Source organism: Colletotrichum gloeosporioides (assembly GCF_011800055.1).
Source record: "Colletotrichum gloeosporioides strain Lc1 chromosome Unknown consensus_91, whole genome shotgun sequence".
NCBI classification, from domain to species: Eukaryota; Fungi; Ascomycota; class Sordariomycetes; order Glomerellales; family Glomerellaceae; genus Colletotrichum; species Colletotrichum gloeosporioides.
This window is the reverse complement of record NW_025544736.1, coordinates 148,473-169,295: the sequence shown is the minus strand read 5'-3', so window position 1 is coordinate 169,295 and position 20,823 is coordinate 148,473. Positions and strand designations below refer to the sequence as shown.

The following is a 20,823-nucleotide window of genomic DNA, read 5'->3' as shown; positions in this document are numbered from 1 at the left end:
AACTGTCCAATAATGGATTTACACAATAAGCGACAAATAATTCAAGAGCCCGCAGCAGAACACCCTTCCCACGACTCTGTTGAGGACACCGGAATCGTGGGTCCATCTTCCAGTCTAAGACAGCCGCAACAATTTCAGCTACGGTTAAATCTTTGGTCAGCTGTTGCCATGGGAGTATGCATTGCTGGGACTGTAAGTTGACGAAAACTACGAAAGAAATGGAAGAAGAGCCGAGTGCCGTTCGATTAGTGCTGACGACCTTGTTTTCCAAGTGGGAGGGCATAGGATCGGTTATATTGCAGGGATTTGGTCTGGGAGGCGCCCCAACCGTCATCTGGGGCTATTTGCTCGCAGCGGTTGGCTTTACATGTGTTTCTGCGTCCTTGGCAGAGTTGACGAGGTAAGATTTCTTGAAACAGGCAATTGCACTGCCCTGCCGGCCTTAGGTTGTGGCTTCGAAACATTGGCTTACAGCCCGTTGTGAACAGTATCTGGCCGACGGCTGGGGCCCAGTATTATTGGACAGCAAGACTGTATTCAGAGAATTGGCGGCCGTTGGTGGTAGGTTGTTGCGGGCATACGCCGTCCACTATAGCTTACAAATGTGTAGTCATATTATGTCGTCTGGGCAAGCCTGGGGGGGTTCTTCTTTCGGCAGTATCTGTGGCCGTGGGCGTCGTGCAACAAATTCAAGCAGCAGTGATGCTGCAGAATCCCACATACATGCCTCAACGTTGGCACTTGCCGTGTGTTAGTCACGAATTTGCTTCCTTTTGACCACCATTGCATTGCCAGCAATTTTCAGTACCACTAGGACTTACTTTACCGACAGATGTACTGGGCACTTCTGACCATTCATCTGCTGGTGAACATATTCGGAGTTAAGCTCTTCAGCTTGTTAAACTTTTGGGGTATTGGGTATTGCCAGTCATCACATTCTTTCGAGTCATGCTGATAGGAGGCAGCCGCACTCATACACCTATCATTTCTCTTCATCGCCATGATTGTTCTTCTCGCCACTACTGAGAACAAGAACAGCGCTCAGAGCGTCTTTGTAGAGTTTCAGAACACTTCTGGGTGGCCAACCGACGGGATCGCCTTCTGGGTGGGCATCATTACGGCGTGCGCCGGATTTGGCGGCATCCATTCCGTTGTCATGTTAAGCAAGGAGACCAGAGACGCAGCAAACAACATCCCTAGATCACGTAAGTGACAAGTTGCCACGGCTCCAACGCCGGGACTAACGTCTCACAGTCTTGTGCTCGCTGATTATACGCACTGCCATGCCTTCCATGGGTGCTCGCATTGCTCTTCTGTACCGGCAGCTTGGATTTGCTCCTGCAGTCCTCAGTGAGCTTTGTGAGTCCGATGACGCAAATTTACCTGAACTCAACCCACAACGTCTCAGTGGCAGTTTTCCTGCAGGTTATGACCTTTGCAGTCGGCGCTGGTGCGAGCATGAACCTCGTCGGCTCAGCCGGACGCGCCATCCACTCGGCCGCCTTGGATGGCGCGCTGCCCCCGGTATTGTCCAAGATTCATCGAAAGTGGAATGCTCCGGTGCTGGCTCTATTGGTGACATTTGTTGCCCTGTGTCTGATCTGTCTGATCTACATATGGAACACTACGGCCTTCTTCGCCTTTTTGTCAGCTTTTTTCACCCTACAGATGGTTTCGTATATCATTCCCATCGGGCTGCTGATGTACCGATCCATCGGCAGAGAGTTTGAACTGGGGCCCTGGCAAATAGGCCGGTTCCGTGTTATCGTTCACACCATGTCAGTGGTATGGTGCGTCCTCCTCATCATTTTCCCGTCATTTCCGACAACGCTGCCGGTGAAGGCTCCCAACATGAATTACTCGATCGTGATCGTTACAGGCATCTTCGCTTTGGCGACCGTTCTTTACTTCGCTTACGCTCGGGGCCGGTTTACAGGGCTGAAGTTGGAAACCTTGGTCGGCATCAGTGCTGGCGAGAACTAAGATTCGGGCAACGCAAGGCAAGAGTGCCGGAAGGCAGCGGTTCAAAAGCCGCCGATGTCAACATTGTTCTGGTCAATGATATCAACAACTCATCTCGGCTTGTCTATGCCAAGTTTCCGTCTCAATGATGATGGTGATGTAAAGTCTGATATATGTGCACTATCAAGCTTCTTTCTTAGGTGTGAATAGTCGTATATCAGTTTGAGGATCAAGAAACTTGGAAATCAATGATGTTCCTGGTCGAATGGCTGAGGTTGACATGCTTGTAGATGTCCAGAATTACAAGCCAAGAGCAATTGGCGCCAGTCACCTATGAAAGAAAGTCCTAAGCAAGAGACACTCAAATGAAACCAGCTGTTCATACGGAAAATACTATCGATCTGTTTACTTCCTAGCTAATACATGACGCGGAACAAACTAATTTAAGGAGCAGCAACATATATATGCGGTCACTGTGAACTCTAGTCTACCAGTAAACTCCTTCCTTCGGCAACAGTGGGATCGCCAATTCTTCCAGCGTTCCCTCTTTTCCGCTGATGACATCTTCTTTGACCTTGTCGTACCATTCATCCAGTACAGCCTGAGCATCGAAGTCTCTGACCCGAGGAAACCGCTTCATAGCCCACTCCTTTGGGTTGGCCTGAATAGTGTCCCAATCAACCTTGTGAAACGCATCTCTGTGCACGATAGCGTTCGCATGGAACTTGTTGGCGCGGCGGTACCTCAGTCGTTGGGCAACCTCGAGGGCTAACTTGACATCGCCATCGGACTTACCAAGACACGCGGCGACTGTCACGGCGTCCTCGATTGCCTGTGAACCACCCTGGCCGGAGGTGGGAAGATGAGCATGGGCCGCGTCGCCAATGAGGATGATTCGACCGCCTTTGGACGTCCATTTCTTGATGTGAGGCCGATAAACCAACTTGAAGTCAATCAAGCATTCAGGCGGGGTGCACTCCAGCAAGGCTTTGCACTCGGGGGCGAACACGGAAATGAAGGGGTCGACTGCGGATTTGGGCACGCTGTGAGACCAAGATTCCTCGACGTCGTTGTTGTCTGGGTGCATCATGACCCAGGCGACCTCCTTTCCGCCGTTCCAAGAATAGGCCAGGATGCTCAGGTTGTCGTACGCCCAGGCTTTGATGACGTCCTCGCCGTTGCGGAAGAAATTCTTGAGGTCGGGATGGGCCAGGGCTGTCTCGCTCGCGGTGAAGTAGGACCTGAAGATGGCCCACCCGCTCTTCTCCTCTTCGTTCTCGAGACCAAGAACAGCCTTGCGCGCGAAAGATCGACTGCCATCAGCAGCAATGACGCAGTCGGACCAGAAAGTCTTCCCGTCCTCGAACGTGACGCCTGCCTGGTTACGCTCCTCGGATTCCTTATAATCGACAATCGACTTTCCCAGTTCAATCTGGACACCGAGACGGCGTGCATACGCCATGAAGATGCCATGCTGCTTGCCCCGATGAGCAGCGAAAGTTCTGGCTCGATCTTCGTCTTTCATGAACCAGGGAACAGGGTAGAGGAGCGTGCCGTCATATTTGTACATCTCAAGCACGTCGGATTCGCACCCAATAGACAGGATTTCCTGTCCCACCTTTCCATCATCCCATCTGGAGATGACTAGGCCGCCGTTGACGAAGAAGTCGATGATATCTGACACCCGACAGGTCAGTCCCATCACTCAGAATTAAAGGGGCATTGCATGTGAGCCAGTTGAAAAGAAAGAAAGATGCTTGGAGGTTTGATTACCTCCACGAGTGTTTGAGTCGACGTATCTCTCTATGAGAGTAACTTTCATGCCTCGCAGCCGGCACTCGATTGCCGCAGACAGGCGTCCGAATCCGGCACCGACAACTATGACTTCGAGGGGCGCCATGGCGTATTTAAATATGTTTGGGTGTGTGTGAAGACTTGATTGGGAGGTTGAGTGATGCAGCCGGAGTAGCATGAATGAAGGCAATGAATTAACGGACGCGGCTTCTATGCTCCTCTCAGGAGACGATTTAATGATACATCTACCAGTGCATGTGCAACCATTAATTGGGTTGGAAGCACGCCGTAGACCAAATTCCGAAAGTTACGAGCTTGGAATGTTTTACACGACAGCTCAGCCGGCAAATTTGACACTCGCTTCCGACCCTCCGCAGTTCCGAGCTACTTCGCAACATCTCATCCAATGTCCGGAGCCACTTACCGAGAGCGCCGAAAACTGAACCTCGCGATTACAAAGGGCTTTTCTGGGGGTGAGAGACAAATTCCCCTGAAGAGTCAATAGTCTATTGTCACGAGATACAGAAACTTGTTTCGCTTGCAGACCAGCTTTATTAGCTTCGCTACCAACATTCACTATGGCTTCCAGGTTTGAAACGCTGCAAATACACGCCGGCCAGGAGACCGACCCGGTCACCAAATCAAGAGCCGTACCTATCTACCAAACCGCATACTTCAATTTTGACGACTCGGCACACGCGGCACGATGCTACGGCCTGGAGGAAGACGGACACATCGGCAGTCGAACATCGAACCCAACCACTGACGTATTGGAGAAGCGCATGGCGGCGCTAGAGGGCGGGCTCGCCGCCGTTGCCGTTGCCTCTGGCCAGTCAGCTGTGTTCATGACCATACTGTGTCTGGCCGGACGAGGTGAGAGCATCATATCAACTGCTAACATGTATCACGGCGCGTACAATCAGTTCAGCTTCCTGTTGCCGGACCTGGGCATTTCGGTGGATATTGTCCAAGAAACCCCGGAATCCATCGAGGCAGCGATAAACGAGACGACAAGGGCCATCTATCTCGAGAGCATGGGGCATCCACGCATGAACGTTCCAGATATCGAGGCTATTGCCCAAGTAGCACACCGACATGGCATACCTCTGGTGGTCGACAACACCGCCGGGGCTGGAGGCTACTGGTGCCAGCCGATTCTCCACGGCGCCGACATCGTAACGCATAGTGCTAGCAAATGGATCTGCGGCCACGGAACCTCCGTGGGTGGTGTTGTTGTTGACTCGGGAAGATTCGACTGGCGCAGTCCGAGATTTGCAAGGCTCAACCAGCCCAACCCGGGCTTCCACAACATCAACTTCCACGAGTCGTTTGGGAAGCTCGCCTTTGTGAACCGGCTCAGGCACCAGATTCTCCGCGACTCTGGGGCCTGTCTGTCGCCGTACAATAGCCGAGACCTTCTCATTGGGCTGGAGACGCTCAGTCTGCGGTGCGAGAGGCACACACGCAACGCGACAGAGCTTGCGGTCTGGCTGTGTGGTCATCCTGGCATCTCTTGGGTCGACTATCCAGGGTTAGAGAACCATCCGAAATCTCTTGCCGCTACCAAGTATTTCCCTCGTGGCGCGGGGGCTGTCATTCTCTTCGGTGTAAGAGGTGGTGCCGTTGTTGGAGAATCACTCGTGGATGGCTTCAAGCTCATCACCCACATGGCCTCGTAAGTCCCACTCACGGAATGCTTGATGGTTCCCATTGTCACCTACGTTTCGCGTTTCATCGGTCTCACAAAGAATTTGGAATAGATTCGGCGACGCCAAAAGTGCGGCGACTCATCCTTGGTCATCTACACACAAGCCGATGTATCCGAAGGAGAAGATCGACCTAGGTGTAACTGAAGACATGGTACGGATGTCAGTAGGCTTGGAGCATATCGAAGACATCAAACAGGACATACAGCAGAGTCTCGACGCGTGTTCGACAGTCTCTAAGAAGTAGCCTAGTATTTCTAAACAAATTGCATACTTGTCTTTCCTTCACATATCTCTAGGCGTTTCCGCCATCCCAGCACGGGTTCAGAGCACACGATAAACTTCAGTAGTGTCCCCCAAAGGCAAAAACGGGCTTTCACGGTTCGTGTCACTGGGAAATGTGTGTTAGACAATGCAGTAGTTATTGAGCTAAACCAAAATCAAGCCTGGCTATCCTGAAAACTGATGCATTAGGTGTGTTACGTACGGCTCCTGTGAAGAAAATTTGCTTTACGCCTATTTCTGCCGCACTCAGACCATCTTCTCACACGTACAGAAACTCATTTCCTTCAGACACCTGGCTGAGTGAAAGGTCAATGTGCGAGTCTACGGCGGTTTCGAAGCCGATTTCCCGCACAACGGCCTCGGCCTTCCGCACTCCGAACGTTGACTCCGATATCTGAGCTTAACCGTGCTTTCTTAAACCGAATTCGGTTGCACCGGTGTTCGCTCTGGAGTAGATCGCAATTATGAATACCGAGTCTGGAGCGTCTGCCTGGGGCGTGCTTCGCGTCTCCAAGAAACCGCTCTTACTTGTTGTTGACGTTGTCTATCTGCATATATCAGTGAAAGTACGACTTGCTTCCACTCGATATCCCCCGAAACACACCAAGCCAATATGTCTACCCCCGACCAGCCACAAAAAGCCTCAATGCAGGGCAAAACAGCCGTCATATCAGGCTCCTCAGCCGGCATCGGCGCCGCCATCGCCATCGAACTCTCCACCCGCGGCGCCAACATCGTCTTGAACTACCCGTCCCCACACCTGCAGACCGAATGCGAGCAGATCGGCGCCAAGCTTCACACGCCATGGATAGCCGTCTGCGCCGACCTGTCGACCGTCTCGGGCCCCGCGGCCCTGGTCTCCGCGGCCGTGGCGCGGTTCAAGCAGATCGACATTCTGGTCAGCAACGCTGGCATCGTGCCTCTCGGGCCTCTCGGAGAAGCGGACGCGGATACGTGGGATCGGGCGCTCAAGCTGAACTCCAGGGGCGCGTTTCTTCTGGTCAAGGCGGCGCTGCCGCATCTGACGCCCTTTGAGCCGCACGCGAGGAGGTCAGAGTCGGCATCAGCGGCTGCCGGAGGCGGGTCGCGAATCATCATCGTGGCCTCCGTCGCGTCGCGGATGCCGGAGGTGAATCAGACCATTTACGCTGCGAGCAAGGGGACGCTCGACGCTATGATTAGAGTGTGGGCTAAGGAGCTGCCTCCTGTGTACGGATGTACCGTGAACGCGGTTGCGCCTGGTCCGATTAGTACGGAGACGTTCCTCAAGAACATCAGTCCTCACTTTGATATGGTCAAACAGGACTTGGATCAGAGGACACCTGTCGAGGGCGCCTTTGGCGATGTGAAGGACGTTGCGTGGACGGTGGCATTTCTCGCCGAGGAAAGATCGCGCTGGATTAATGGGGAATACATACTTCTAACAGGAGGATGTTATATCCACTGATAGTCATGTTCTGTAGTTCACTTCTATCAAATTGGCGGGTGCAATGTGCATTAATGTGCGGCTCCCTGCGAGGGATCGATGAGTTGACCTGCGGGAAACAGTGATGAGTTTCATCAGGGATAGGCCCAAGAACCTGAGTGAGGTGTTGTTGCGTGATGTCTATGATGATGGGCAACAGTCATCAAAGCATTGAAGTGGGAGGAGACAGCCACCGATGAATAGACATGCTCCCCAAACATTCGGTTTCATTGTGAAGAAGATCAAATCGAAAATAATTGTATATCCCAGATCAATGCTGTTTCCTGCCCAATTCCGCCAACGCCTTGCTATGGATGCGCTCATCGAGCCGAGTCAGATATAGAATACAAGAAGGAAGAAAACGGAGAACTACGCCTTGACCGCCGCATGGCCGTTCTGACCGCTCGTCTTCTTGGCCTCATCATCTGACTTCTTCGGTGCCTCCAAGAACGACCCGAGAGCCCAAAGCAGCGCGCATCCAAGCAAGGCCGTAGCACCGACCAGCTTCTTCTCCCACCAGTTGTCGTTCGTCAGCGGCTTCGCCATCTGCACCCGCTTCGCCTGCGCCTTCGCCTTCTGCTCCTCGCCGCGCGCAGCCTTCTCCGTTAGCGTCGCGTTCCTCGCCGCCGCATCTGCTTCCTCGGCCCTCTTCTTCAGCGCGGCGATCTTCTGGCTGAGCTCCAGCAGCTCCTCGTCCAGCACCATGTTCTTCGCGCCGTCGACCTCGACATTCTGCACGTTGCCGAAGAAGTCGGTGATGCGGCGGCTGCGCGCGGCGTCGGCGCCGCCGGGGAAGAGGTCGTAGCGCACGCCGGCGTTGGAGTGGATCTTCTCGTAGGTGTAGCTGTCGAACAGCTCGCCGACCGTCTTCTTGGAGCTGAGGTCCTGGACCTGCGACTCGAGGAACTCGAGGTTGTAGTAGGTGTAGCGGTCGATGACGGCGACGCCGACGTCGTTGTCGGCGTGGTGGGAGTATGAGGACTGGTCGAGCTCGGAGGAGCCGGTGGCGATGATGTTGGGGGAGTAGAGCTTGCTGTACATTGTGTTGGCCTGGCATGTGTCGATCATGAAGAGGATTTCGTGGTATCTAAAACAGTCAGCATTCGTGGCGCCTTCGTCTCGGGGTGCTCAGGTTCCTACCTCTTCTTCTCCCACATCTGCTCGAACGCATCCGCCAAGTCGAACGCGCCAATCTCCTCGGCGTCCTGGAACTTCAAGAACTCGTTGCCGCCATGGCCCGTCATGTACACGAGGATGTTGCTCCGGTCGTCCGTCAGCAGGCGCTTGCTGCGCGGCATCTCGTCACCGACGCGGTCGGTCAGCAGGCGGATGAAGTTCTCGACGGTGACCTCGTAGCCGCGGTAGTCGACCTCGATGTTGTCGCCGTACAGGTCGACGGCGCGGTCCGAGTTGCTGTAGACAGTGCCCGGGAAGGCGTTGCGCGGGTTGCAGGCCATGTCGTCGGGCAGCATGAGGATGATCTGCGAGTCGGGGATGCCGAGGCGCTTGACAGTGCGGTAGATGGAGAGGACGTTGGCGAGGTGGCGGTAGTTGAACCAGAAGCGCGAGGTGCAGACGAGGACGGCCCAGTTGCTGGTGTGCTCGGCGAGGACGGCCGGGCCGAGCGTCGAGGCCGCCAGCAGGACTGGCAATTGCAGGAAGCGGGAGAGCTTCATGTCGGCGCTGGTGTTCTCGTAGGTCCTGAGGGGGGAAAGAACAAATTGCAGCCGGGGTATCAAGGGAGATGAGGGGCCGCGTCGGGTTGAAGTTGTTGATGGAGGCGACGGGTTGGTAAGGGGGAGTGCCGCGGAGCTACATCCTGACAAACGCTTACCGCCAGGTGCCCGACCTTAGTCAGCCCGTTGGTTGCAGGTGGAAGCACGGTCCAAGGGCCCGCGGGGAGCGTTGGAAATCGCGGGTCGGTTGGCGTTCTCCACTGAACAAGATCGGTGTTAGGTACCTTACCTCGAGTACCTATTTGTATCCAAGTGACAGTTAGGTTTGGTGATGCGTACACTCAGAGAACCCGACCGTTTCAGCGAATGAGTAGTATTCTGAATAGTTCAATTGGAATAAAAGGTACACTTTTGAATTGTTGAAATCCGACACTGCTAAGAACTATGAGAAACATGTTGAGTTGTAGGTACCTGCAGATACCACGATTGAATCGAAATCGACCCCTGTCGGCATGTACCAGACGGCTGGGTGCTTGGAATATCCATCATCATCAGACAGCAACCCCCGAAGTTGCCGTAGCGTTGCTCCTCCTGAACGGAAGAACTCAGCCAACCTGTGACTGGCAGCTCACTTCTTGGCCAGAACCCAGAGGAATTCAGCATCAACCTCGTCGTCAATGACATCCTTGATGAGGATTTCCAGCCCAGTCTCCTTGAGCTTCTCGAGCGTCGCCTCGGTACCCCAGCCGCTCCAGTACATCCATCCCTTCTCGTGCAGCCACTTCTCCATGACGACCCCGGGCATGTTCTCGGACGCAAAGTTGACGAGTAGGAAGCCGCCGGGCTTCAGCCATCTGGCAAGCCGGCGAATCATCTCGCTCTGCTCCTCGCGAGGCAGGTGGATGACACTGTACATGCCGACGATGGCGTCGAACGAGTTCTCGGAGAACTCGAGCGCCATCATGTCGCCCTCGACGAAGGTGACGCGGTCGCGGCCGTGCTTGGCGAGGTTCTCCTTAGCGATCTCGATCTGGACGCTTGAGATGTCGTTGGCCGTGACGAAGACGTCGGGCGTCGTGAGCAGCCTGTCGGTGACGGGCTGGCCGCAGCCGCAGCCGAGTTCCAGGACGAGCGACATCTGGCCGGCGAGGGGCTTCGCGGCGAGCAGCTTCTCCATGAGCTTCTCGAGGTACTCGAGGCGCAGGGAGGACTGCTGGTCGGTCCAGCTGTTGTAGGCCGGAGCGATGGCGTCGTAGGACTCCTTCAGACGGGCCTTGACGTCCGCCGGGGCGACGGCGACCTGCTGGTCTGCTGGGCGTTCCGGCATTATGATTGTTTGTTTGGATTGGTTTGGATTGGTTTTAGACTATCTGAGTGTCTGTCTTTCCCTGTGTGTGCCTGATGCTCTCGCGAGTATCCCCGTAAAAGTCAAGTGACCCCCTTTTGCGACTTGACTATGACGAGAAAAGGGAGGAAAAGCTGACGGAGGAGGGGAATAGATGGGGTTTAAATAGGTAAGATGCGGAGTGGTTGATCATGCTGACACTGGCACGGATTGAGGAGGGGCTTTTAAGTGCGAGCTTCGAGCCTCAAGATGGAGGGGAAGTAGCTGCACGGGCCAATTGTTTGCGATTGCATTCTAGGATCCCTTAACCTGTCTCGGTGGTGAGAGTCATCGGCCAGAGTCACTTGGGATGTTCTGTTCAATTCCAAGGAATTGACCGCTTAATTGACTGTTTACCGGCCACTTGAATGAGTCGAAAACCAAAGTTCCAACTACGATTGAGATCCTCAGCGTAATGTGTGCAGCTAAATATGCAGGACAGTAGGCGAAGGGGAGAATCTGGGGTGGAGGACGTGGGGACGGCGGCCGACGGGTAAAGAGGGGTGGAGGGGTCCTGGGACACAAGCTGGGCCTAGGCCGCTGGAAACGGGAATAGTTGATGGGTCTGGAGGAGCAGACTCGGAGAAGTCAAGTCCGAGATCTCGAGCCGCCGTCGCATATCCGTCCGGCAGGGCGTCAAGCTGGTGATGATCACGTTCACGGTCTGCGTCAGGATCGTGTGATGCTGGGCGACCTCATGGTCTGGAGTTGCCGGATGCAGGTCATCGCAGCAAACATCAGGATACCGCTGCCAATGCGGCTTGCAATGAAAACCGAACGAACCCCGCTGAGCAGAGAAAACGTTGTTGATGGGGCGATGTAAAGTTTCCATACCATCGGGCTCATTTTGGTGTGGCACTGAGTTTTGTGCCGTGCGATGGCGGCAGGATGCCCTGAAATCAATCCGAAGCTTTAGCGGAGGTTGTTAGGTTGCCGGCCCGTCAAAGTCTGATTACTTAAGCTTAACCGCACACAGGTCTGCACCTCGCATTTCTGGCCAGAGTCACGTCGATTTTTTCCTGCCTCCCCACGTGCCGTAATGACGTTTGGCGCTAGCACTGAGGGGGGACAATCACATGCACAGAATACGAAATGAGCTCTCTGCAGTGTCTCTGCCAGTCTCCACTTTGACGAGGAGGGGAGGGGAAAAGTGACAACTTGCCCCAGAGACAATGGAAAGAAAGAAAGCCCGCTGCAACCCGCCCGAGCAGGACCGACATGCCGACGAATGCCATCTGCCATTCAAGACTCAAAGACTCCAACGGCTGACGCGCCTGGTGTAGCAGTGTAGCAGCACCAAGCAGTACGGATACCCTTGCTACCTTACCCTGCGTGTGCCTGTCTCGCCATTGCTCTGCCTCCTGCGAATAGAGACGCAGGCCGCAGCCAGAGCTACGGAAGCTCCAGCAATAGCAAAACCGGAGGCAATTGATCTTCGCCCCCCCTTCGCAAATTGACAGTGAGCTCCCAGCCTGTCACTAGTCGAATCGATGCCAGCTTGGGCGACACCACACCACCATTGGACCATCGAGTGCGACCCTTGACTCTGGCTTACCTTATGCCCCGGTGGTGGTGGAGAGTCGACTCGTCTCGTGCAGACCGGACCACACACCAAGCCAAACAGAACCGAACCAAACCAAACCAAACCTGTGCCGTCTGGCATCCCCGGTCCTTGCATCATCATACCTTGACGAGGACGAGGAAGCAAACAAAGAAAAACTGCCCCGCCCCGTGCTGCGCTGCACCTCGCACCCAAGACCCTTGCGCCTCGACGGCAGCAGTCCCAGCATCCCAGCATCCCAGCAGCTGCCAGCAGCACAGAGAGGAACTGCACAAAGAACCCCTCTGGAGGCTTTCCCTCCTCATATCTATATCCGTACATACATATCCATACCCGTACGGACCAAACGGCAACAAAACAACAACCCTGCTCGCCTCGTTTGTTTGCTTGTGCCTGCCTGCCGCACTGCGCCTGGCCCTGTCAGACCCTGCTTGCGCCCTGGGGACTTGGTATCCGATCGCAATAATAACTCCCAGCTGCCCAGCCCGCGCTGCAAGCTATGCTAGTCTCTGCAATCTGCAGAACTGAGGAGCGCGCTACCGAAATATTCTCCACGACACCATCCCTCCACCGACGGCTGACCGACCCTGACTCTGCCAACTGCCCTGCCCGTTCCATTCTGTTCTGGGTCCAACGGGTCTCCATACCTACCTACGGATACACTCCCGTCCTCGCTTTTAGCGCTTGCGAAGTCGGTGCCAGCTGGTCGGAGAGAGGGGCTCCAAACACCGGATGACCGACGCAAAACTCGTCGATTATGAAATCCTCTTGACAAAGTCTGCCGCCGCCGTTGTTGCCTCTTTTTTCTGCATCTCACTCAAATCCGACATTGTCTTCTCCTTCAACAAAGTCCGACGAAATTTCGATACCATCGACCGCAATAGCTCGACGTTTTGCGCCAACGCAGACGCCGCATCCCCAACTTATAGTCCGTCCTCGCTACTTCGCGCTTCGTGCTTCCGCCGCCGACCGAAGCTTATTCCGCCCGTCCAAGCCATCCGATCCCCTGGAGTTCCTGACTGGTGCGACGTATCTCTAGCCGCAGACCCAGCTGCCATTATTTGATCCTCCGTCTGTTTTCCCTCCTCACTAAAGGTGTCACGCACGCCTCTTGCCGTCACCTAAATCCAAGACTGCTCTCGAACGCCGCCTGAGTGGACATTCCCATCCGCACCCGCGTCGCCAGCAATATGGGGCGCCCGCCGGCGTACATCTTCGTTGTCAGGTTGGTAGACTTCGTTCCTGGCCTGTCTCTCTTCGGACGCTGACACTTCTGCAGGCACGGCGCACGTCTCGACGGCGCTGACAAGAGATGGCACCTAACATCCCCGACTCCCTACGACCCTCCCCTCACCTATGGCGGCTGGCAGCAGTCCAAGGCCCTCGGCGTCCGGATTGCCAGCATCCTGCGCCAGGCCGAGGCTGATTCGAACAGGACCCCAAACGGCCGTGACAGCTCGACAGACTCGAAGAAGCGACGCAAGTTCAAGGTCGTCCTCCACAGCTCCCCGTTCCTACGATGCGTCCAAACCTCCGTGGCCATCAGCGCAGGCCTGGCCCAGGCCCCTCCCCTGAACACGCCTTCATACCCGATGCCTTCGCCCAGCACGAATCCTTCCGCCTCTCCCTTCGTCCTTCCGGCTTCTGTAACTGAGGAGGTCGACCCCCTCTCCACCGATGCGAGCGAGAACAAGCCCGAGCCCCCCAAGAAGAGGATCAAGCGGTCCACGCTACGTCTCGACGCCTTCCTGGGCGAGTGGCTTTCTCCCGAATACTTTGAGATGATCACGCCTCCCCCAGGCTCAGCGATGATGCTGGCCGGCGCCAAGGCGGATCTGCTCAGGCGGGAGAACATCAGCGCCCACGACCAGATCGTGGAGCACTCCCATCACCACGCCAGCTCGGTTGGCCAGGCCCAGAGCCAGCTGTGGAACAGTCCCAAGTTCAGAGCGACCCCCGAGCGATCCGGCTCTACCGACTCGAACGCGCCGTCCATCTTTGGTCTGGATAGCGGCCGGCCTAGAAGTCGGGCGGACAGCGCAGCAAGCTCCTCCAGCCAGCGCGTCCGCTTCACGGCTCCCGAGCCGGGAAACCCAAAGGACGGATACGTCGCCCCGACCCCGAACTACGCCGTCTCGTCGAACGTGAAGATCCCCGACGGCTACGTGGCGCATGCGAGGGACGCCTGTTTGCACGTTGACTACCAGTGGGACTCGATGAGGGAGCCGTTTGACTGGGGCGACGGCGGCAAGTACGGAGAGGAGTGGACGGCCATGCACCAACGGTTTAGACGCGGCGTGCAGAAGCTCGTGGACTGGTACACCACAGCCGAGCGTCCAAGTGAGATGGTCACCAAGACGGTGAGGACGTCTCATAACGGCGACACCGAATGTGCTATTGACGACGACGATGAGGAAGACGTCGAGTCGGTTGTCATTCTCGTTTCCCATGGCGCCGGCTGCAACGCTCTGATTGGTGCCATTACCCACCAGCCGGTGCTCATGGACGTAGGTATGGCGTCTTTGACCATGGCTGTCCGCAAGCCGAACCGCGAGGCCGAGCCCTCTGCCCTAGACACGCCAATGTCGGAAGTTGCCGATCCAATGTCTCAGTCGGGAGTCATCCCAGTCCACCAGTACTACGACCTTAAGCTGTTCGCAAACACCGATCATCTAAGGCCGAGCTCATCCTCCACACACAACCTCTCCAGAGCCCCCTCCACGGCATCAAACTCGAGCCACTCCCAAAATGGCCAATCAGGCGCCCGTGGTCGTATCGCGACGGGAAACGGGGCGTACACGCCCGCGCCCATCACCTTTAACCCGGAGTCGTTCGTCTTCCCGGGCAGCCGCAGCACATCGGCAAACGCCAACCTCGGCAGCATGCGCCGCACATCGCATAACAACACCTACTCCCTCCCTCGGACACCCGCGCTGAACACAACGGGCATCACCGTGGGAAGCGGCGTCACGAGCTTCACCAACACTTCCACCACAAACTACAACAACAATAACAACACGAATGCGTCACCCACGCTATCTGCGGGCCTGTGGTCGCCAATCACGCCTAAGAAGGACGCAGACGAAGAGGAAGAGGACGACGACATTTTCCCCGACTTTGACCACCGCAAGAAGCTCGCAGCCCTCTCCAAGCAGGGTCCCGAGATCGTGAAGCCCCCGACGCCCGAGCGCAAGGAGCCGCAGTTCGGCGGTCCCACCAAGGTACCCCTGCGGTTCCAGGAGATCTCCCGCCCGACCTCGAGCGACGGCACGGAGGAGGAGAACAAGGTGCCCCCGCTCAGCTTCGCCACCGGCGGCGGCCTCTGGGGGGCGCCGCGGCCGCTGGGCGAGACGGAGATCATGCGCGACATGACGACGTCCAAGAGGCGATGGACTGTCAACGAGCGCGCTTAGGAACTACCGCAATCAGAGCATGACGCATTATGGAAGCGAACAGGATAGAAATGACCGGCAGACTGAGCGAGCGAAAGACGCATAGCAAGTACAGGACAGCATGGGCATGGTCTACAGCGGAAACGCCCGTACACAATTTTGGGCGGCGAAGGATACAACACAACACATCTCAACTTGAATCATTCTGCATGGCGTTATCACTTGGGGAACTCAGACGTAAAAAAAGGGAAGGCAGGCAGTCAGGCAGTTATCAAGCAAACCCCCAAAAACGTACTTTTGTAATTACCACTCAAAACTGAAAGAAAACCATTAGCGACGGAGAAGGCGGGGTTTCTCTTTTTCTGTTTCGATTCATTCTGCATTCTAAAAGCATGGAGGGAGCAAGATAGATGCACAAAATACCAAAAACATGGCTTCTAATAGCACGATACCAAGTATTTTTGCAATACACGTGTATACACATAACGTTTCTACTCCAGACTTTGTTGTCTATCATGATGATTCAAGGGGAACTACACACTACATGGAAACATTCGTGACGAGTGCCTGCCGCCATTCTCCTGTAAACGCCTTCCACAACCTTAACCAAAAAGAAAGGGAACCGTCGTCTAGTGTCCAAAAGCCTTGTTCATAGCCTGGTGCGCCAACTCGACGCCCAAGAACGTAGCAGCGTTCGCCGGCACCGCTCTCGCGAGCGCGGGACCGAAGCCAGGGAAGAAAGCCTTCACACCGCCCCGGCCGTACACCTCCCTCACCACGCCGCCGAGCGTGACATTCCCCTCAGCAGTCTGCAGGCGCGACTTGACGGTGTCAACAGGGAACACGGGGATCCACATGGCCACACCCGCCGCGGCGCCCGCAGCAGTGATAGCCAGCAGGCTCAGCTCGCCCGAGGGCTTGCCGGAGACGGGGTCCTTGGGCGTGAGGCGGCGCTTGATGTACTCGTAAGCGGCGAAGTAGGCGGCGGAGCCGGGGCCGTCGCGGGCGAGGGTGGCGGCGGAGCCGCGGAAGACGGAGCGCAGGCCGCCCTCGCGGTAGAGGGAGCGGACGACGTCGAGGCCGCCGTTGTACTTTGGCTTCTCGCCGGGCTGCAGGCGCTGCGACTGGACTTGCAGGATGACCTTGACGCGCTCGAAGGGGGCGGTGATGGCGGTCATGGGGATGGCGGAGAAGAAACCTGCGGCGGAGACTTGCGCGATGGAGAGGGGCGCGTCGGGGGAGGTGCGGACGAGGGATTTGCCTAGGTCGTAGCCCCAGAAGGAGACGGCGACTTTGAGGACGAGGTTAGTTTGTGAGACAGAGGATGGAGGGGAGGAAGGGATGGAGGCGGGACTTACACATGGGCGTGACGCCGACCAAGGGCGCGCTGACGCCGGCGTACAAACCCCTCCGCAGGCCGTCGCGGGCGATGCTCTTCTTGACGACGTCGACGGCGCCCGAGTAGACGCCGCGGTCGGCGGTCTGGAGGCGGACCTTGACGAGGTCGAATGGGTGGCCGACGACGACGGCACAGACGCCGCCGAAGCCGCCGGCGGCGAGGGAGCGCAGCTGGGCAGCGAGGCCGGAGGTCGCGGCGGCGGCGTCGGCCTTGAGCTCGTCTTTGGACTCGGGGATGTGGGGGGTCGGCACGGGGAGGGACTGGAGCTTGGAGTTGAGGGAGGAGGCGGCGGCCGCAGCGTCTTCGGGCGTGGAGGGGGCCATTGTGCCGGGGGGTTCTGGGTTGCGAGGAGGTGGAGGAGGGGATGAGGATGAGAGTGAGGTTGTCGTGAGAAGGGAGGAGTAGGTGGTGGTGGTGGAGGAGTGGTGTTGTTGGGAGGAGAGGAGGGAAGTCCGGAGGGCTTTCACGTGTTCGCGATGCTCGCTGCCCTTGGTTCTGCTAGCGGTGGTTTTGGCGCAATTGAGCAGGAAGCTCGGGCGGTCCGTTCCTGGCGCTGGATAGTGTGTATGCGGTAGCAGCGCTAGTGTTCTTGCTGTGCGTGCAAATGTGCGCCGCGGCCGGTACTCCGTGGAGAGCTTTTTTGTTTGGTGTATGTGTCGATGTTGCAACCCCGGAAGAGCTCGAGATGCTGCGATGGCGGAGGTAGAGGGGGAAGCTATGCCGCTACGTCACTGAGCCGAGGCAACTGTGAAGAATGGCCCACTTTGCGCGGTACTCGTAGTGGTCCACTGGGAGAGGAAGAGTCCTCGTGATGCGAGTCTGTTTGCGGAAATGGGAAACCTCTGGACCAAGTTGCAACTGTAAAAAAAGATGGTTGATGAAGCGCAATGACGACCTGTGCCTGACTAAGAGTACATAGAAAGGACAGAGCGTCATCTTCTTCATTTTTCTGTGCCTCCCCAACTTCTCCAAAAAGCTCATCCCAGCATTGGCGGCGGCAGCGGGAAGAATGAAACCCTCTGTCTGCAATGATGGAAGTGCCCGCCCGGGCCTCGGTCGTTCGGCTCATTGTCGCCTCTCCAGCGCCCCCATCCACCTTCATCCGGGGTTCTGGGGGAGCGCAGTGCGACGGCAGCAGCAGCGGGCCCGCCGCGGGGTTCACGGTTGTGCGCTAAACTTTGGGGGTGCACCACGACACACGACACAGCGGCCAGTATCCCGTCCGTATCCACTTCCACCTGAGGTTGCACATGGATGTCGCCGTGAGGCGCATGCTCCTGGACGAAAGGGCCAAACGGCGCGTTCCTGAGCCTATGATGTACATCCAAGCATAAATCCACGTTTTGGCCGGAGTTCAAGGTTCTTTAGGCGGAAACCGTCGTCATTCGCAAACATCGTGTGACCCTAACCGAGTGGGGGCCGGCGGGCAGAGCATGAGATGAACTCAATTCCCCGATGCTCCCTTTCCAGCACCGGCATGTGAAATCGCGTCTTTTGACGACGGGGAATTGCCAGAGACACCGCGTGTGTTCCACTACAAGACACTCCAGTTTCACCTCTAAAATTAACGGACTGTCCTCCGCAGGCTTGACATTCAAACTCGACGATCTACTCCGAGAGATGGGATGTTTGCGCAACTCAACTGTAGCGTTCAACACCGTCACAACCGTAACCCCGGGGAAACGGACCAGTTGAACTCCTGCAAACCTGCAGTTCTTCAACCCCGCGAGATCCGGCACAGTAGAAGATCCCTCACCACAACAACGAACATCTCACTGCATCCATCCCCCCCAAATCTCTCCAATCTCATCTTCTGCACCCCAGTCCGTCTGCACGTCAAGTGACAGCTGGCCCGCACTCCCTCATCTCGCCTTACATTGGCCAAGACCTGCGCGCCCTCTCCGGGCGGACGGAGGCCCTCTGGCGGAGTGGCCCAGACCTCACGGCGCGGGATGGAGGGTGGATTTGGTCATCAATTCACGTCACACTCTTCGGTTCTACGGAACATCTTTACGTCCCCTTCGCCCTCGTCACATCACCAACACACCTGCAGCCCGCTTGAAAGGGTATCTAGTCTTCCATTGCCGCGCAAAATATGTGCGTCTACTCATACAAAGTCTTTGAATGCCGTCGCAATGCCTTTCCGTGATGCGAGGTCCCTGTGTATAACGTTTCCCCCCAGACTCCGACATGAACAGCTGTACTCGAACAAAGAAAAGGAAACCCAAAACAAGCCGAACCAAACTGTGCTGGCTCTAATCCCCAAGAAAAAAAGGGTACCACGTCTCCAACTCCTCTATCACCACATTTCTGTATGTCCCCTCGTCTTCACTGTCTCGTGGTCTAGTCATAGAAAAGAAGTATACGCGAACGAAGGCCTCTAGTCCCGCTTCGTGCGGCCGTCCTGCTCCACTAACGTTTCGACAATCGTTGGCACCGGTGTCATCGGTGGTACGTTCTCCTAAAACGCCCTTTTCAGCGGTGTTGTCGCGATCCCTGTTGACCGACCCACGCCGCACCAACAGCTAGCATCTCCTTCTCTCTCGACCTGGACTACAATGTCCATGGAGTTTCGGAGGAGGTATTCGCGCACTCGGTCGCGCACCTCGTCGAGGCCGGCGCCGCGTCCTGCCACCACGTGCACGATACCTTGCAGCCTGTCGCCCGAGTCTTCGGTGCTTCGGTCGTCCATCCAAAACTTGGGCACAGAGTAGTTAACGACCCCCTTCTGCTGGAGGATACCGGCCAGCGTGTTGCGCAGGTTGTACTCGACGTCGTCGGGGATGTTCAGCATCAGGTTGCGCGCCGACGACTTAATCAGCGGAATGGCGGCAAGGAAAATCAGAATCGCAATGGCGCATGACGCCAAGGGGTCCCAGAACGTCCAGCCCGTGTAGTAGGTAAGAATGGTCGAGAGCACCACCGAGGCGCTGCCCATCGTATCGGCCAGAACATGCAGAAAAATGCCCTCCATGTTGTCGTTATGATGGGAGTGCGCGTGGCTGTGCTTCTTGCCGTGGGAATGATCGTGTCCGTGATCGTGTTCGCCGTGCGAGTGCGAATGACCGTGGCCGTGGTCGTGGCCGTGATGGTGATGGCCAAAGCCCCACAGGCCCAGCAGGTTGATGACGCCGCCGAGGAAGCTGACGATGAGCAGCTCTTTGAGGCGATGGAGTTGTTGACCTTCCCATATCCGCTCAAATGCCTCCACGATGATCTCAACGCTCAACAACCTACGTATTGTTAGACGTGGCCTGCCCGTAATTATAAGTGCACCTACATCAGCAAAATGCCGTTGGCGAAGCCGCTCAGCGTCTCAATCTTTCCTAGGCCGAAAGGAAATCGCTGGCTCTGGGGCCACTTGCTCGTCACGGCCGCGCAGAGGCCGACGAAAAGGGCAAAACAGTCGAAAAACATGTGGATCGTGTCACTCAGGAGGCCGAGGGAGTCGGTGACGTAGCCATAGAAGGCCTGGACGGCCATGAAGCAGAAATTGAGCCTGCAAAACACGCGTCAGTCATTGAAACCACAACAAGACTTATTGACCTACGTCATAAAGTAAAAGATCCGCCGCGAATCCTTTTCCACAACAATTGTGTGCAAAAATGGCAAGGCAGGCGTGTATTTAAGGAGGATTTTCGTAAACAAAGATGGCTTCGAGTGATCATGGGCATGGGCGTGGGAGTGGTCGTGGCCATGGCTGTGAGAATGACCGTGGCAATGACCGTGCGAATGGCCATGGTCGTGGTCGTGATCATGTTCGTGGTGGTGTTCGTGTATCACCGTGCCGTCGAGGGGCTGGAAGTTCTCCGAGAAGGAGCCGCTCGCGGGCGTCAGGAGTTGTCGACCGCTAGGGGTAATGTCTGTCTTCCATCCGTCCATGGCAGCGAGCGATCGCGGCACCGCCTTTTCCCGCAGAGACGACTGGCTCGAGTTTCCTCTGGTGTGGGAATGACTGTGGCCGTGGGCGTGGCCATTGTGAGTGTGTTGATGGTCGTGGTCGTGTACGTGGCCGGTCGAGTCTTGGCTCTGGCTGTGGGTATGCAGCCCACCGTTGGACATTGTCGACTTCAGCGCATTGAGGGACGGGGGCGAGTGGGAGTGAGAATGCATGTGGTGATGGTGGGCATGCGGTAGGGCGGAGGATGGCAAGGCGTAGGACGAGGCCATGTTGACCGCGGAGAAAGGGTTGCAATCTC

General features: G+C 56.4%; 10 protein-coding genes across 10 annotated transcripts; 5 read left to right on the top strand and 5 right to left on the bottom strand.

Moving 5' to 3' along the window:
- Positions 1-168: 168 nt before the first annotated feature.
- Positions 169-955, top strand: GCG54_00008197 (uncharacterized protein; the record flags this gene model as incomplete). Its single annotated transcript, XM_045408168.1, has 3 exons — positions 169-192; positions 489-746; positions 833-955. 3 exons carry the CDS (start codon positions 169-171, stop codon positions 953-955), a joined length of 405 nt encoding a protein of 134 aa, XP_045257902.1.
- Positions 956-1,000: 45 nt separating this feature from the next.
- On the top strand, positions 1,001-1,983 carry GCG54_00008196 (uncharacterized protein; the record flags this gene model as incomplete). The annotated part of the gene is made up of 2 exons (XM_045408167.1): positions 1,001-1,205; positions 1,352-1,983. 2 exons carry the CDS (start codon positions 1,001-1,003, stop codon positions 1,981-1,983), a joined length of 837 nt encoding a protein of 278 aa, XP_045257901.1.
- Positions 1,984-2,449: 466 nt separating this feature from the next.
- On the bottom strand, positions 2,450-3,862 carry GCG54_00008195 (Asperlicin C monooxygenase; the record flags this gene model as incomplete). The annotated part of the gene is made up of 2 exons (XM_045408166.1): positions 2,450-3,639; positions 3,736-3,862. 2 exons carry the CDS (start codon positions 3,860-3,862, stop codon positions 2,450-2,452), a joined length of 1,317 nt encoding a protein of 438 aa, XP_045257900.1.
- Positions 3,863-4,334: 472 nt separating this feature from the next.
- GCG54_00008194 (Homocysteine synthase) lies at positions 4,335-5,435 on the top strand (the record flags this gene model as incomplete). The annotated part of the gene is made up of 1 exon (XM_045408165.1): positions 4,335-5,435. The coding sequence occupies one exon, from the start codon at positions 4,335-4,337 to the stop codon at positions 5,433-5,435; it is 1,101 nt and encodes a 366-aa protein (XP_045257899.1).
- A 925-nt stretch (positions 5,436-6,360) lies between these two features.
- GCG54_00008193 (NADPH-dependent aldehyde reductase 2) lies at positions 6,361-7,194 on the top strand (the record flags this gene model as incomplete). Its single annotated transcript, XM_045408164.1, has 1 exon — positions 6,361-7,194. The coding sequence occupies one exon, from the start codon at positions 6,361-6,363 to the stop codon at positions 7,192-7,194; it is 834 nt and encodes a 277-aa protein (XP_045257898.1).
- Positions 7,195-7,581: 387 nt separating this feature from the next.
- On the bottom strand, positions 7,582-9,029 carry GCG54_00008192 (GPI-anchor transamidase; the record flags this gene model as incomplete). Its single annotated transcript, XM_045408163.1, has 2 exons — positions 7,582-8,299; positions 8,353-9,029. Coding segments are annotated over 2 exons (1,395 nt in total), but the record flags the coding sequence as incomplete, so codon positions are not given.
- A 487-nt stretch (positions 9,030-9,516) lies between these two features.
- Positions 9,517-10,215, bottom strand: GCG54_00008191 (Sterol 24-C-methyltransferase; the record flags this gene model as incomplete). The annotated part of the gene is made up of 1 exon (XM_045408162.1): positions 9,517-10,215. One exon carries the CDS (start codon positions 10,213-10,215, stop codon positions 9,517-9,519), a length of 699 nt encoding a protein of 232 aa, XP_045257896.1.
- A 2,808-nt stretch (positions 10,216-13,023) lies between these two features.
- Positions 13,024-15,246, top strand: GCG54_00008190 (uncharacterized protein; the record flags this gene model as incomplete). Its single annotated transcript, XM_045408161.1, has 2 exons — positions 13,024-13,058; positions 13,113-15,246. 2 exons carry the CDS (start codon positions 13,024-13,026, stop codon positions 15,244-15,246), a joined length of 2,169 nt encoding a protein of 722 aa, XP_045257895.1.
- A 608-nt stretch (positions 15,247-15,854) lies between these two features.
- GCG54_00008189 (Mitochondrial carnitine carrier) lies at positions 15,855-16,947 on the bottom strand (the record flags this gene model as incomplete). The annotated part of the gene is made up of 2 exons (XM_045408160.1): positions 15,855-16,516; positions 16,584-16,947. 2 exons carry the CDS (start codon positions 16,945-16,947, stop codon positions 15,855-15,857), a joined length of 1,026 nt encoding a protein of 341 aa, XP_045257894.1.
- Positions 16,948-19,004: 2,057 nt separating this feature from the next.
- GCG54_00008188 (putative zinc transporter cis4) lies at positions 19,005-20,794 on the bottom strand (the record flags this gene model as incomplete). Its single annotated transcript, XM_045408159.1, has 4 exons — positions 19,005-19,085; positions 19,137-19,857; positions 19,905-20,123; positions 20,175-20,794. The coding sequence occupies 4 exons, from the start codon at positions 20,792-20,794 to the stop codon at positions 19,005-19,007; spliced, it is 1,641 nt and encodes a 546-aa protein (XP_045257893.1).
- Between the last annotated feature and the right edge of the window lie 29 nt (positions 20,795-20,823).